Below are 15,297 nucleotides of genomic sequence, written 5' to 3'. Positions count from 1 at the left end.
TTACTCGACAAAGTTAAACAGTAAACGATAGCTAATTAACTTGCTGCCGGGTGTATCGCAAAGGAAGATGACATAAGAACCTACCCCCAATAATTGATATGTATATGACAATGCAACTTCTTATGCGTCGGTAACAAAAGAAAATTAGCAAAACCTAAATGTATACCTACTGGTGCTACATGCACTAACCTGATATGCGTGAAGCATGCCTGCCACCAAAGTAACAAAGACTCGAAGACAAATATTTCATCTACATGGGTATCTTTTCTTTCATTGAACGGCCATCGTGTTGCATAACAAAAAGCAATCAGAAGCTACGTAATGTTATTCGAGCTTAGAGAACTAACAACAGCTAGCTCACTCCAATTTACCGAATTACGCCACGAAATCAAAACTCAGGTAATCTTTTTTCTGCGCTAGCTATCACCCAAATTAATAGAGCTTAGGCTTACGTTTCTTATGTCATCTTCCTTTTCGTTAATTATTACTCTCTCTGTTTCTAAAAAATAGGCCGGTTTGTGTGCAAATTTACACACAAACAAGCCTATTATTTAGAAACGGAGGGAGTAGGTTGTTAGATATTAGCGGTACTAGAGTGCCTTAACCATAATATAATATAATGGAGAGAGTTGGTTCCTAATGTCTTTCTATTTAAGAGAGGAGAAGGAAAGACAAATTAAAATCTAAGCTTCTAGGTATTGGATGTTGAGCTCTTCTGAATAGCAATATTTGGGTCAACAAGTGTTGGCTAGGAGTTGTCAGTAATGAATTCTTCAACAGATCCTAATGATCATCACTGTATACAGATTTCTAATAATGCAACAATCAATAATATTAATAGTACTAGTAATGGCAAAACTGAAGATGTTACTGGTGAGATAGATGTTTCTTTGAAGCAGTCGCGTTTAGTTTCTGTCGACGTATTCAGAGGACTCTCGGTGGCGCTTATGGTATTTGTAGATCATGTTGGTGGTATCCAACCTGCAATTAATCATTCGCCATGGAATGGTGTTACTCTAGCTGATTTTGTTATGCCATTCTTCTTGTTCATCGTTGGAGTTGCTCTGTCGTTCGCTTATAAGAGGTTGAAGTGCAGAGTTGATGCAACTAAGAAGGCTGTACTTCAGGCACTCAAGCTTTTTATCTTCGGCATTGTGCTTCAAGGCGGTTATTTCCATGGCATCAACAACCTAACTTATGGTGTTGATATACAACAAATTAGATTGATGGGTACGCTACAGAGGATTGCAATAGCATATTTATTAACAGCTGTATGTGAGATTTGGCTCAAGAGGGAGGGCGTTGTGAAATTAGGACGAACTATGCTTAAGAAGTATAAGTTCCAATGGATATTTGTTCTGGTGCTTATTGTGACATATACTTCACTGTTGTATGGGCTACGTGTTGCCAATTGGAAGTACCAAATGCCTAGTGAAAGCTCCTCTTTCTCTTCAAACATAACATCGGTAAATTGTGGAGTTCGTGGAGATACTGGACCTGCCTGTAATGCTGTTGGAATGATTGACCGTAAATTTTTTGGAATTCAACATTTATATAAGAGGCCGACCTACGCTCGGGCGAAAGAATGTAGCATCAACTCACCAGGTAACGGCCCACTTCCATCGAATGCACCTAGTTGGTGTCAAGCCCCATTTGATCCAGAAGGAGTTTTAAGTTCTGTGATGGCAGTTGTTACTTGCATGATTGGCCTGCATTTTGGTCATATAGTATTACACTTTAAGGATCACAAGGATAGGATAATATCTTGGACGACGCCTGCTGCTGGTCTAGTTGTTATGGGATTCGTTTTGGACTTCTGCGGGATGCACATAAACAAATCCCTCTACTCTTTAAGCTACACATGTGTTACAGTTGGTGCTGCAGGCATTCTTTTTGTCGGAATTTATGTGATGGTTGATGTATTTGGTTTCAGAAAACCAACCTGGATTTTTGAATGGATGGGAAAGCATGCTCTGGTGATATATATTCTTGCAGCATGCAATGTTTTGCCTATCCTCTTACAGGGTTTCTATTGGAAGGAGCCTGAAAACAACTTTCTGAGATTAATTGGTATTGGCCAATCTTAATCTGTTCACAGAGTAAGTAGGGTGCATTATGGACCTTTAAAAACGGGTGCAAATGTAAGATGCTGACCTTCTTGCCAAGCATGGCGCTGAGGAGGATTCTAAATCTACAGGAAGGCGGCCATTGGCGCCAAGCTTTGACAGTTCTTCTGAGGGTTTCTTTCAGGCCTCCGTTCCTTGTAATATTTTTTGTTTGTTTCTTATTAATAATTCGGCTCTAATTAATGTTAGAGATGAAATGCTCTTTACTCGGAAACTAAATTTACAAGGTATAATGCTCTACTCCTTCCCTAAAAGAAAGATTTACTTGGAAGGGAAGCTCAGTTGAGCAGGAACTCTAAACTGAGACTTGTTGAACTTCCAATCATTCCTTCCTACTGCCAAGATCACCGAAGTTGCTCTGATCTTTCTCTTCTAATTTATTGAGACTGTTCCAATGCAATACCACATTGCAGAAACCAAAAAAAAAAAACCGAAAAAACCCAAAAAAATTTGGACCATTTCTCGATTTGTGCGTGTCATCCTTGCGCAGGGGCCATGCTAATCTTCTCTGTATCGTTCCAATTTTATCGGATGTCCCCAAAGGGACAAGCTAATGGTGCACCTCACAGTATATGTATGAACCTTGTGTCTGTAAACTGGAACATGTGGGACTAAACTGAAGCGCAATCTCTTAAGTCGCCACGTATGAGACGTCAAGGTTCGACATTCGGTAATCACAACTTATATGGAGATCAAAATTGGGTCACAGTTGACCCATTCCAAATCGCACTATCCATCAAGTCATCTGAAACCCCTAATCAAATCCAACATTTCAAAACGATACAGGAACCGAAAGGCGGCTACCCAAGAAAAAACAAAAAAATCACGGAGGTCGGTAAAAGGAACCCTAAGCAGAAATTGGTTCTTCATTAGTGTCGAGATCGCAGAAGTTGCTAGGATCATTCTCTTCTAGTCTATGAAAATGCAGTCTTGCCGGTAACACTGTGCTTCAGAACGTACCTGCTGATATCCAGGTTTTCCCTTACAGTTCGAGTCTCGGCGGCTCCCATTCCAATGCCTTCAACCACATAAACACATTTCCTCGTGTCCTGGCTAATCTCCTTGCAGGTACTTCCAAATCAGACTTTACTTTGGCAAGAAACTCTGTATAGAAAGTAATTGCTTGTAGATTGAACCCATTGACACAAGACTCTCCACGATAAATGCAACACTTTAGCCTGTGAACGAGGATCGAACCTATCAGACTAGCTCAATTTTTTTCTTAACATCAAGTCATCAAGAGCGACCCAGCAAGGATTATGCTGCGAGGTCTCTGATTGGTGGCTGATGAAAGTGAGCACAAGTTATATACACTTCAAAAATATAGCCACATACCATATAGACATTAACAAGAACTTATCATCTTATACATTTACAAGCATTAGTAAAGAAAATTTGCAGGAATTGTAATAAAGGCAAAGGCACGGTGATGTAGCTGCCCATTGTGGTACTTCCATTCAAATTTCTTTAATCCCCTAAATACTGCAGGGACTTGATCCAACAACATACTTCTATTTCTTTCTTTTTGTTAATTGGGAAACTAATCAGCACAATGCAAATCTTATAGGGCACTTGCAGCGTAAGATCCATCTGTACCCAGCATGCAATTTCAAGTAGATTTTTCAAGAATGCTTAGAGTTCACATACGATATTATTATGGATTAATTTGTGCTTCATCATTTTGTAGAAAACATGTTGCAATATAATTTCAGACTTTTGATGTACCAAGAGAGGCGAAAAGAATCCCGGGTAAAAATACCTTAGGTACTGCTATAGTTGTTACGAAGACAAATACATTATTCGATTTATCAAGCCAATTCTTTCGAGTTAATAAAGATCTAATCTTTAATGAAACTAACAAGGGAAGAAGACACAAAATTCAAGTTATGGATAATTTGGTGATTATCTATTTATTAAAATGTTTTATCTCGACGGGAATAACTGCATGTCATGTATTGTTTGCATTGTAGTCGGAGTATACAACTACTCCAAAGTAAAAGGGATAAAGGTGTCAAAACATTTTGTACCATAACCTTGCTCTGATTGCTGAAACCCTAATATCTAAACCAGATATGAAGACGAGGAAATTCGGCAAAGAAGAGAAGGAAATAAAGTTGTAGGGAAGAAAATTGATTATTGATTCTCCTTGGTAGAAAATGTTGGCGTCATGCGTTCCTTCGTATTACCTGGAGATTAATCTTCCAATGCAGGTCAGTTTCAAAACAATGTCATTCAATTGTTTCAAATATAATTTTCATCACTCGTTGGATGAAAATTAATAATTTCAATCACGCACAAAAATTATTTATGTACTAATCAATCTCTCTGTAAACGATTATGTTGCAACTTCATCACGAAATATTTTACTCATAATTCTTCATATCTGTTGTGTTTTTTTTTTTAGATTTTAATACTTGAAAATACATCCAGATAAGTTATACTTTAGCAGCTTCAAACAATAGTTTAGTTTTATTGATGCATGAGCATTTTATATTTTTTTAGGAATGTTTTTTAATCTAGGAATGTCCTACAAAATAGGGACGTTTTGATAGTTGTTTCCATATTTACTTTAGAGTTTCTTTGTTTAGATTTATCTTTCTAGTATAAATAGGTGACTAGGTATTCTTTAGAGGGTAGACTTTATTATGATATTTTATTAAACTTTAATCTAAGGATTATAGAAGAGTAATGGTTTTTAACCTAGACTCAATTATCTAACGTTCTATTGTTATCAATCCTATGTTCTACTCGTTTATCTTTGTTATATTGCCCTAGGTTAGTGTTCTGATTTCTAGTTCTGCATTAATTGGCGCTAGAACAAAACACACCAACAAACCCTAGTTTCTACAATGGTAGGTAGGAATAGAGGTGGTGGTAGAGGTGATGGAAACACTGATGTTCTTGAGTTACGAACCTTGGTTGAGGACATGTTGCAACAACAACAGGGACGCGCGGAAGCCCTTATGGAGATACCGGAAGGCCGACGCAAACCTTTAGATTCCCCGGAAGGAGTTTTTGAAGAATATGAACACAAAAAACTCGATGAGAATCGTCGTTATGTTGTTCATGAGAATCCAATATTCTCACAACGCAACCCTTGTTTTCCACCGGAAGGAGGATCAGAGGATGATGAATACACGTTTAATGGAAATCCTTTTCATCACCGTGTTGTTCATGAATCACATCACGGAAGCTCATGAAACAAGTTAATCAAATCCCTTGACTTGAACACCAGATGGGTGAAAGTTGAAGTAGATGATATGGCTGGAAGAAAACATGCTGAAGATTTCCTAGATTGGGAAGCTATCATAGAGAATTACTTCGAATGGAAGCCTATGGTGAAGCTCGTAAAGTGTTGTTCGTGAAGTAAAAATTTAAGGGGTCAGCTCTACAATGATGGAAACGGCTACAAGAACGACGTATGAGGTAAGGAAAGAAGAAAATCAACACTTGGGATCACATGAAACAGAAGTTGCACAAACAATTTCTGCCACCAGATTACATGGTGATGATGCATAAGAAGTTTCAGTTGCGCCAACGTGACTTTAGTAAGAGCACAAAGGTAACCAGAACATCAACAACAGCTGCTCGGATTACAAGTGGACTGTGCGAGAAACGAGTCAGTTGCACTGAAGATGTTACTGATGAAAACATGTTGGGGGAGCTGGAATATGATGAACTTATCAGCGAAGAGCTGGAATATGATGAATTTGTCGGTGAAGAGCTGAAATATGATGATTTTGTCAGTGGAGAGCCAACATATGATGAACTTGAGAGTGATGACAAAGTCGTGGTTGATTGGGATTTGCCACCAGTATACGACTGTGTTAGTTACTCTGAAGTTGAAGAAGAAGTTTTGTTTACTTCTGCTGGTATTGTTACTTTTTCTCAAGAAGAAAATCCAGAAGAGGAAGTTTTGCTTGCCGAAGGTCCTGTTGATACTCTTATTAGCGAAGAGACAAGAATCGTAACTATTCCAGTAAACCGAACTCATTTAGTTTACAAGAATCAAGATACATATGTGGTAGATGATCGCAGTTTGAAATCTCAAGTTCTATATACAGTACAAACTTTATGTATTGTTGACGATCTTGAATTGTGTAGATGGTGGATTTTTGACAAAGGCTAAAATCGTAAAACCATAATTGTAGTACCCTGATCCAGCAATCAAATGAGTATTGAGGCTCATGTCTCTTATTGAAGCATGAAAGCTCGTGCCGTGAAATATCTGACTGAGAATACCGTCTCTCAGAGTATATGTAGATGCGTAGTCTCTCAGCTGAGGCAACAACACATCTCATGAATACTGATCGATTTCAGTAATTACTTCTATATAGAATCGAAAGATTGGACGGCTCCTAGACAGCTTGCCTGCTAGTATAGAGCAATAACGTCTTCAGGGTGCAACAAGGTTTTCCCTGACTATATAAAGGAGATATGACGTTTCGACAAGCTCATATTTCTCAGTTCTCATATAATTAATGCTTCTAGACAGCATGCCTGCTAGTATAGAGCCATCAATTAATTATCTCTAATCGTTAACTGAATATTCAGCAATATTCTACGATTCTTCGTAATATTTCGTCACTTCAATTCGTGGTTCTTCCCAGCAAAATTCCAAGGGTTAGTGATAAATATTCAACGTGCGGGCATCTGAGCAGCTCTTGAGTAAGCCCCAACCAAAATGGTGCAAGTGTACTCAGCAATAATGTACAAACGAGCATCTTAATGCACAAACGAGCATTCCAAAACACGAAGGAAAGATGGACCTATGCAAAATAGGAAGAAAATAATAAATAATAAAATATTAATCGAGGCGCTGAGAGACTGGGCCCACCGGCCGGCCGGTCGTGCCATGGCCAGTCCCACGCCCAATTTTATATTTTATCATATTTTTATTATTTTCCCTGATCTCATGAAAATCCCTTCATTTGAGCAAATCTCCTTCGTCTCAAGGAAACTCCCCAGTCTCATGGTGTTTCCTCGTATCAAAGAAATAATAATAAATTAGGAAAGATATCATGGGACCGGACTCACTAGCCGGTAATCCATGCCCTAGCCGTGGCCGGTCCCACACCTCATGACTCCTTATTATTTTATTATTATTTCCCTCATCCCATGAAAATTCCTTGAATTCATGAAATTTCCCTCAAGTCATGAAAATAATGTAAAAATTAGGGAAACTCGTGGGACCGGGCCCTAGCCAGCCCCACACGCCCCTTATTTTATTATTATTATTTTTTATGTTTCCATCATCTTAAGGAAACTCCCTGATTTCAATAAATTCCTTGGTTTCAACAAACTTCTTGATTTTATGATATTTCCCTAAAATCATGAAAAATATAATAAAATTGGGAAAAGTGCCTTGGGACGGGCTCTTTAGCCGGCCAACCATGCCTTGGCCATAGCCGACCCCACACTTCATGACTCCCTATTTTATTATTATTATTTCCATAATCTCATGGAAATTCCTTAACTTCAGGAAATTCCCCAGTTTCATGATATTTCCCTCACATGAGGGAAAATACATAAAACTACATAAAATTGGGAAAGGTGCAGCGGGACCGATCTTGCTAGCTGGCGGGTCCCACACCTTGCAATTCCCTACTTTATTAATTATTTTTCATCATCTCATGAAGATTCTCCAGTTTCAGCAAAACTCTGAATCCTTCATATTTTCTCAAAATGTTGCTCAAACGCGCACCAGAAAATATCGAAACTCTCAGGAATGAGACACAGACATTATGGTGACACGGGCATGTCTCCTTGACCGACCAAGGCTGGCCCTGAGGCTTGCAAAGAGCCGGTCCCAGGCGTTTTAACAATTTTGATCTAATTTGCTCAATTGCTCATATTGAGTCCAAACTCTTCCTAAAAAACTTGGAGTTTTCTCAAACAACCATAAGCTAGTCCCATGATCACCAAGGGCCGGTCTCATGCCCCCTTGGTCGGTCCCTCATCTTTCCATAATCAGGTTTTACTACCTGACGCTCACACGAGCACTATTTTGATAAATGATTAAACCAGCATTTAATCTTTTTTTCACCAACTGGTGTTCAGGAGACTTTGGTATTTTGCTCACTTGAACATCTGAGAGCTACACGGTCGATTCATCATCCCATGTAGCCGGTCCCTCATTCATATCATGAACGGTTTTCAATAAATCACCATTCATCAATTAATCATCAATTCAGCAATTGATCAAAATTAGGGTTTAGAATCCAGAGCTCTGCAAAAAACATAAATCTGAGCAGATTAAAACACTAACAAATTTACGTTGATCCCGTGGTCAACACTTTAATAATTATGCTCGGCTCATATGCCAGCATCTTAAATCAACATTTTCTCAGACGAGCAACATTTGGTAAAATAAGCAACATCTGCTCACACCAAAGAATATTGGTTCAATTATTAATATTCAACAATTCATCAAATGAGCAACATATGCTCAGATGAGCAATATTTGCTCAGATCAAGGGATATTGGTTCAACTATCAATATTCAACGACTCAGAACAATATTTTTCATTTTAGCTATCAACATTTATTCGACAATGTACTTTTGTCTCAGCAGGCATGTTTAATTCATGAGTCTCAGAACAACTGCAAATCACGTTCGACTCAGCAATACAAGGACTCATCATCCCATAAAGTCAACAACTAACTCCACGAGATGTCAATCATGTCACATAGAGGGATATTAACTAGGGTTTTGGTCTGGCGGTCTACGCCACGTATGTTCATGCAAACGATAAGAATGTGAGAAAGTCGTGCAATCAGTTGAAGGAGTTAGCAAAGTAGTGGATGGAAAATCAACCAAGTCTCCGCACGATGAGCAACTGGTTTTGACACGATTTCCCACTTCCCCACTCTTTGACTTCAACAACTGTCACACTTCATGGGATCAAGGTGTTCAAAATTCCAGCAATATAAATAAGTCTCTGAATTCTGATTGAAACAGACAATAATTTCTCGACAAGTTCACACATACAATCTTTCGTCTACACGAACTCATCGTCTGACCAATCACTCTCAACTGAGTAAAATTCAATCATCCAGAAATTTCTTACGCATAATACACAACACACCTAAAATCTCGATCACCATTGATCTCACACGTTTCTCAGCTTCCCTCCTACAGATCATCCCATCCTCTCTTGTGACCTAATTGACTCTGAAACGACCATTGTCTTGGTTTAGGCCGGAGTCCTATAGATTGATCTCTCGAACTTAAAGCACTCGCTTCTTGCAGTGCATCTGTGTGAGGTTAATCATTTGCTCGGTTCAAGGAGTCTCCTCCGCACGGTCATCTCCTCAATTCCGTAAAAACCAGCAAATCGTTTTCCCCCATCTACAGATTGCCTGCCACAGTGGGAGATTAATCTCTCCGTTGCAATCTCAAACTTTCACAAGATGGTTGGTCTTAGGACTAATTCAACTACTCCAAACCCAATCCAGAATTCTTCAAATGGCAACGCTCCTCCTTCTAACGCTACATCTGACAACACGGAAGGTGGAGAAATCCCGACCCTGACTGAGTTGGCACGAGTCTTGGATATCCACACCAGAAACATGGATCTGATGAAAAATACAATGAGCCACATACTCGATTTTCTCGTCAAACTAACATCCGAGTTAGGCAGTATCTCCGCTTTAGAAGTCCCAGCATTGGGGACTGACTCGTCACATGGTAACCCTCAAACCAACAGTTTCACTACTTATGAGAAGCCGGTGGACCAGGAGGTTGCACAGTTGGTCGAAATCTTGTGTGATCTCTTACACTTTTCCAGAGAACAGCGTACAGATACGTTTGCCGCACTCAAACGGATATCATATGATATGCAAGTAGCTTCGTTGTCTCCAGTAGTCGAGGAAATGTCCATGATGTCTGAACACTCGATCAACAATATCACCTTTGGAGAAGAAGACCGCATGGCATATGAAGGCCATAACTGAGCCTTGTATGCGACATGTTTTATCAAAGCCTCTGAATTCAAGAGGGCTCTCGTTGATACAGGCGCTTCTACAAATATTATTACCATGAAGACCCTCAAAGAAGCCAAATTCCCACAGAGTAAAATTGTTCGCCATCCCATCTTGATGACGGGCTTTGAAGGAATTCAGATCCACACATATGGATATGCATACGCAGACCTGAGGGTAGGGCCTATTCAATCGGAGGCAAAATTTCACGTGATCGAGCAAGAGCATGATTACCACATGATACTTGGAAGACCGTGGCTTCATGATAATAAAGTGGTTCCTTCAACATACCATCAATGCATGAAGGCTCTGCTCAATAACAAAATTATTCGTATTGCGGCTTCATCATCTCCTTATGCTCCGGTCTATGATGCTGAATTCCTTGAATCTCAGATGGACATCCCTGAACCTCCCACGAAGATCTACAGTACTCCACTCCCCAATTGGGAATTCATTGAGAAAGCTGCTGACAAACCATCATCCTCAGAGCGGAGGGGAGGATCATTTACCGACGACGCAAGGATTAGCAATTAATAGGGGAAAAAAATGAAAAGTCTCCCCGCCCTGAAGAATCATGTCAGAATGAACAATCACCTGATGAAGAGATTCAAGACGCTCCACGAAAATTGCAAGATGGTACTGATTCCACTACTGATGACCTCGAAACGATCAACATCGGGACGGAGGATGACCCAAGGCCAATCTTAGTTAGTTTTGCACTATCACCAGAAGAGCGGGTGGGACTGATAAGTCTGTTAAAAGAATATCAGAATATCTTTGCTTGGACATACGAGGAGATTCCTGGTCTCGACGAAAAATTGGTCACTCATCATTTGCACATCACTCCTGGCTCCACGGCTGTCAAGCAGTCGCCTAGGTAGTTTAGACACAAAGTTGAGGAGCAAATTAAGGTCGAAATTCAGAAACTACTGGCAGCAGGATTTATCATACCCATTCAGCATCCAACATGGCTGGCTAATGTTGTTCCTGTCAAGAAGAAAAATGGTCAAATCAGATGCTGTGTTGATTTCAGGAATCTGAATAAATGTTGTCCGAAGGATGATTTTCCCCTACCCAATATTGATTTGCTCGTTGATGCAACCAGTGGTCACGGCATGTTCTCATTCATGGATGGTTACATCGGATACAACCAGATTAAGATGTATGAACATGACGCCAACACGACCGCCTTCCGTACTCCTATTGGGAACTTTCACTACACTGTGATTCCCTTTGGATTAAAGAATGCCGGTGCTACCTATCAACGAGCCATGACTGCCATATTCCACGACATGATGCACAAGCAAGTGGAAGACTACGTCGATGATGTGGTGGTGAAGTTGAAGACTCGAGAATCCCACCTTGAAGTTTTGAGACAAGTTTTTGAAAGATGAATCCTTTGAAGTGTGCTTTTGGTGTTTCCTCCGGAAAGTTTCTAGGGTTCCTGGTCACAGCAGAAGGAATCAAAGTCGATCCAGACAAGACGCAAGCTATCACCACCATGCCTCCTCCACGCACTGTTAAGGAACTCCAGAGTTTTATGGGAAAGGTAAACTATATTCGACGCTTCATTCCTGGATTGCCTCAACTCCTTACTTCGTTCACCCCTCTATTGAAGAAAGGAGCAAGTTTTACATGGACATCCATCCTACAAGAAGTATTCCAGAAAATACAGCAGATACTATTATAACCTGATGTCATGAAATCTCCGGTGCAAGGACGACAACTGATAATTTACACAGCTTCCAGCGATGTCGCAATCGGAGCACTTCTCGCTCAAGAATATGAAGAAGGTATCGAATGACCGATCTACTACTTCAGCCGTACAATAAGAGACGCCCAACTCCGATACCCAAAAGCCGAGAGAGCATGTCTAGCATTGGTGCATGCAATCCAGAAATTCAGGCACTACTTGCTATCCAACAGAGTCGTGCTTGTTTCCAAAGCCGATCCTATAAAGTTTTTACTATCAAAGCCAGCATTTATGGGAAGACCAGCAAAGTGGCTACTTCATATGTCAGAATTTGACATAACTTGTGTACCACCCAAACCAATCAAGGGTCAAGCAGTTGCAGACTTTCTCGCTGCTTTTCCAGAGGAAGATGCAACAATGTTACATGAAGATGTGCCCGGTGAGTTTCTAGAGGTCTTGATTATCAAGGAAGAAACGTGGCTCTTATACTTTGAAGGATCTGCCACCCCTAGCAATGACACTGGAGGAGCAGGCGTGGTGCTAGTATCTCCATCTGACGAAGTCTTCTCACATTCGTTCAAGCTGCATTTCCATTTGTTGATGGTGGTTTTTAGCTTAGGGTTAAAATCATAAAACCTTAGTCTGACGTGACGTCACTCTGTAAGGAAACGGAGCCATGAGTACCAATATCTCCACTAGCACATTTATTGAGCCTTTCAATACGTCTACGAGAAATTTACCAAGATACCTTTTTTTATATGTACATGCTATGTTCCACGAAAGAACCGTGCCAACGGCATGCCATGCCAGCCACATCTCCATGCCAAAGGCATGCCAACCATGCCAGCCGTACCACCGTGCCAACGACATACCATGCCGACCACATCTCCGCGCCAAAGGCATGCCAACCCTGCCAACCGCACCATTGTGCCAAGGGCATGCCATGCCAGCCACATCTGCGAGCCAAAGGCATGCCAACCCTGCCAGCCATGCCGGCCAAACCCTAATTTGGATGTGCCAAAAACATTTCCAAAGCCATGCCAGCCATGCCTCCACGCCGCTGGCTGCCAAACGAAGGGTTGCAACAATCAACGACCACCCTTCCTTCTGATATGCAAATCTTAGCCGTACAAGTTCGCTACCAAACGCGTGGCAACTTTAGGCCCAATGCCAAACCCTAATTTTGCCACGCCAAATCCATGCCTTCCATGCCACCATGCCGCTGGCTGCCAACATCCCTCCTGAATTCTTCCTGAGTTTTACTTTTGGGCAGTTTTCACCTACCGAACGAGCTCAAAACCTAAATATTCCCTCATAGAGAGATAGGAAATTGTTTTATGTGCAGAATGGAGGGGCGGACCATCAAAATCCGAGTCCGTACGAGAATTCTACAGAGATTCTATTAAAGGGCGCTAATTAGGGTTTTAACATACCAAACCCTAATTTAGACAAAGCCGCACGCTGCCAGCGGCTCCCTTTTCAAGCCGCAAGTGATTCCCTTACAAGCCGCAAGCACTTCCCTTCCAAGCCGCAAGCGACTCTCTTCCAAGCCGCACACTGCCAGCGGCTCCACTTCACGCCAAATCCATGCTGGCCATGCAACCATGCTGCTGGCTGCCAAACGGAAGGTAGCCACGATCAACGGCTACCCTTCCTCCTGAGATGCAGATCTCAGCCGTACAAACTTGCCACCAAACGACTTGTGGAAATCTCTTGGCTACGGTGCCAACTCTTGGGCACGGTGCCAAAACCCTAATTTAGCCACGCCGAAGCCATGCAGGCGGCGCCTCCATGCCGCTGGATGCCAAACGGAAAGTTGCAACAATCAACGACTACCCTTTCTTCTGAGATGCAAATCTCAGCCGTACAAGTTCGTCACCGGACCGACAAGCCTCTCAATTTTAACTTGCCAAACAATAACAACATGCTACACGTTTTCCACGAAAACACTCGAGACATCAAAACATGTCACAAACTAGGGGATGCTCATCAGGGTATTGGTCTGGTGGTTTACAGCATGCGGTGTGCAATACGCCCGTTACAGGAAAGTGTCATAAGAGTGAGGCGGTTAGTAAATACAAGAAGTAATGGTGAAAAGTTTCCTTCATTATGGAAACATCAATTCCAGGCGTTACCCGTTACCGCTTTCTTCCATAACTCAACTGTTTCCACTTCTTACGAGGCCAGGGTACTTTTCGTTGCGACTTGTATAAATATGTCTCACCTATTTCCACCAAAGCAAGTTTTTGGTCAGGAGAATACAACACTCAGAAATCACTTGTTAGCTTCCCAATCTGCTAGCGTTCCACTTTCTGATACAAGTCGTCAAACAACTACTCTTCCAGAATCAACTATTCTGGTCTCAACACTCTCTTCGCTTCCCTCCCTATCCATATTTCCGTCATATCAATATGCCCGTACCTACTCCAAATTTTAGTGTACAGAGGTGCGTGACATTTGGGAATGACGAATCCACCGACGACCTCATTATTTGGGCTAGTATTAATCATGGGAGCTTTACAGGGGAGTCCAGCTGTTGGATATTCATGAAAATGAGCTCTAATAACATCCTACATGGAATCAGTTGAGTCTTCGTCAACACGGTTGCTGCTGTCGTCAACCACGACCACGGACTCCCCATTTCTCCTCTTTCCAGTATCAACAACAACGTGTACATCAACCTGTGGTAAAGAAGTTTGCAATTTCAACTGAAGATTGGATAAACCATTGAGTAGAAATTCAACCAAGAAGTCATAGAATCACTCACATATGTGCCGGCTTCAGTATGAGCTGATCTATACCGAGCAGGGGCTCTAAGAGTCCGCTTGGGTCTCGAATTATGAGAAGAAGATGAATTCTTCTGATTATCCTGCAACAAATCATTTTCCTATGATTAATAACTCTGATCAAATGGAGACGGAGAAAATATACAACTTACTGAGACGGACGCTTCTACCTCATGCTTTGATTGAGGTTCGTTTCGAGAAGAAATGCTACTGCTGGACATGGCGGCGAGAGGTATGATTGTGATCAAAATTACTTCTGATAATGCACAAGGCAGGAGACGAGATGTTGTTTAAATAGAGAAAACCTAGACATTGAAAGTCTTGATGCTTATCCTATGGTCAAATATGTTACGGTTTTTATTGAAAACCTAACTTTTGAATCAGAGTGTATCCGGTAATGCAGAAGAAGTGCGACAATACTGGGGACTGATACTTCAGATGTAATCAACGTTGCAACGTGAATTAATGATCTGGCTGGCCGCGTGTCTCCTAGCCGGTTCGTATAATCATGCTTCATGTATAATTATTGTTTACATGGATATTGGTCCGTCCTATTCAGATGTGAAGAAGATTTGGAAAAAGATACGACAAAGGATTATGGTTCAAAAAATAATCTCTAAAGAAATATCTCTACAGCAAGACTGCTCAAGTAATCAGAAAATGTATACTTCGACAAAAACAAATAATCTTAGAGAAATTCATGAGCAATG

At 41.1% G+C, this 15,297-nt stretch overlaps 1 protein-coding gene and 1 non-coding gene across 2 annotated transcripts; one reads left to right on the top strand and one right to left on the bottom strand.

Annotated features, from left to right (window-relative positions):
• Positions 1–719: 719 nt before the first annotated feature.
• Positions 720–2,286, top strand: LOC113302153 (heparan-alpha-glucosaminide N-acetyltransferase-like). The gene has a single exon (XM_026551008.1). It carries the CDS (start codon positions 765–767, stop codon positions 2,085–2,087), a length of 1,323 nt encoding a protein of 440 aa, XP_026406793.1. The 5' UTR covers positions 720–764; the 3' UTR covers positions 2,088–2,286.
• Positions 2,287–2,570: 284 nt separating this feature from the next.
• On the bottom strand, positions 2,571–2,673 carry LOC113307030. Its single transcript, XR_003338998.1, has one exon. It is a non-coding gene; the product is annotated as a U6 spliceosomal RNA (small nuclear RNA).
• Between the last annotated feature and the right edge of the window lie 12,624 nt (positions 2,674–15,297).

Source organism: Papaver somniferum, chromosome 8 (assembly GCF_003573695.1).
Source record: "Papaver somniferum cultivar HN1 chromosome 8, ASM357369v1, whole genome shotgun sequence".
Taxonomy (NCBI): Eukaryota; Viridiplantae; Streptophyta; class Magnoliopsida; order Ranunculales; family Papaveraceae; genus Papaver; species Papaver somniferum.
Note: the sequence above shows the minus strand (reverse complement) of the source record. Positions and strands in the feature narration are given on the sequence as shown.

Coding starts and splice junctions, on each gene's coding strand:
- LOC113302153 (XM_026551008.1), top strand. CDS start 765: ATGAATTCTTCAACAGATCCTAATGATCATCACTGTATACAGATTTCT.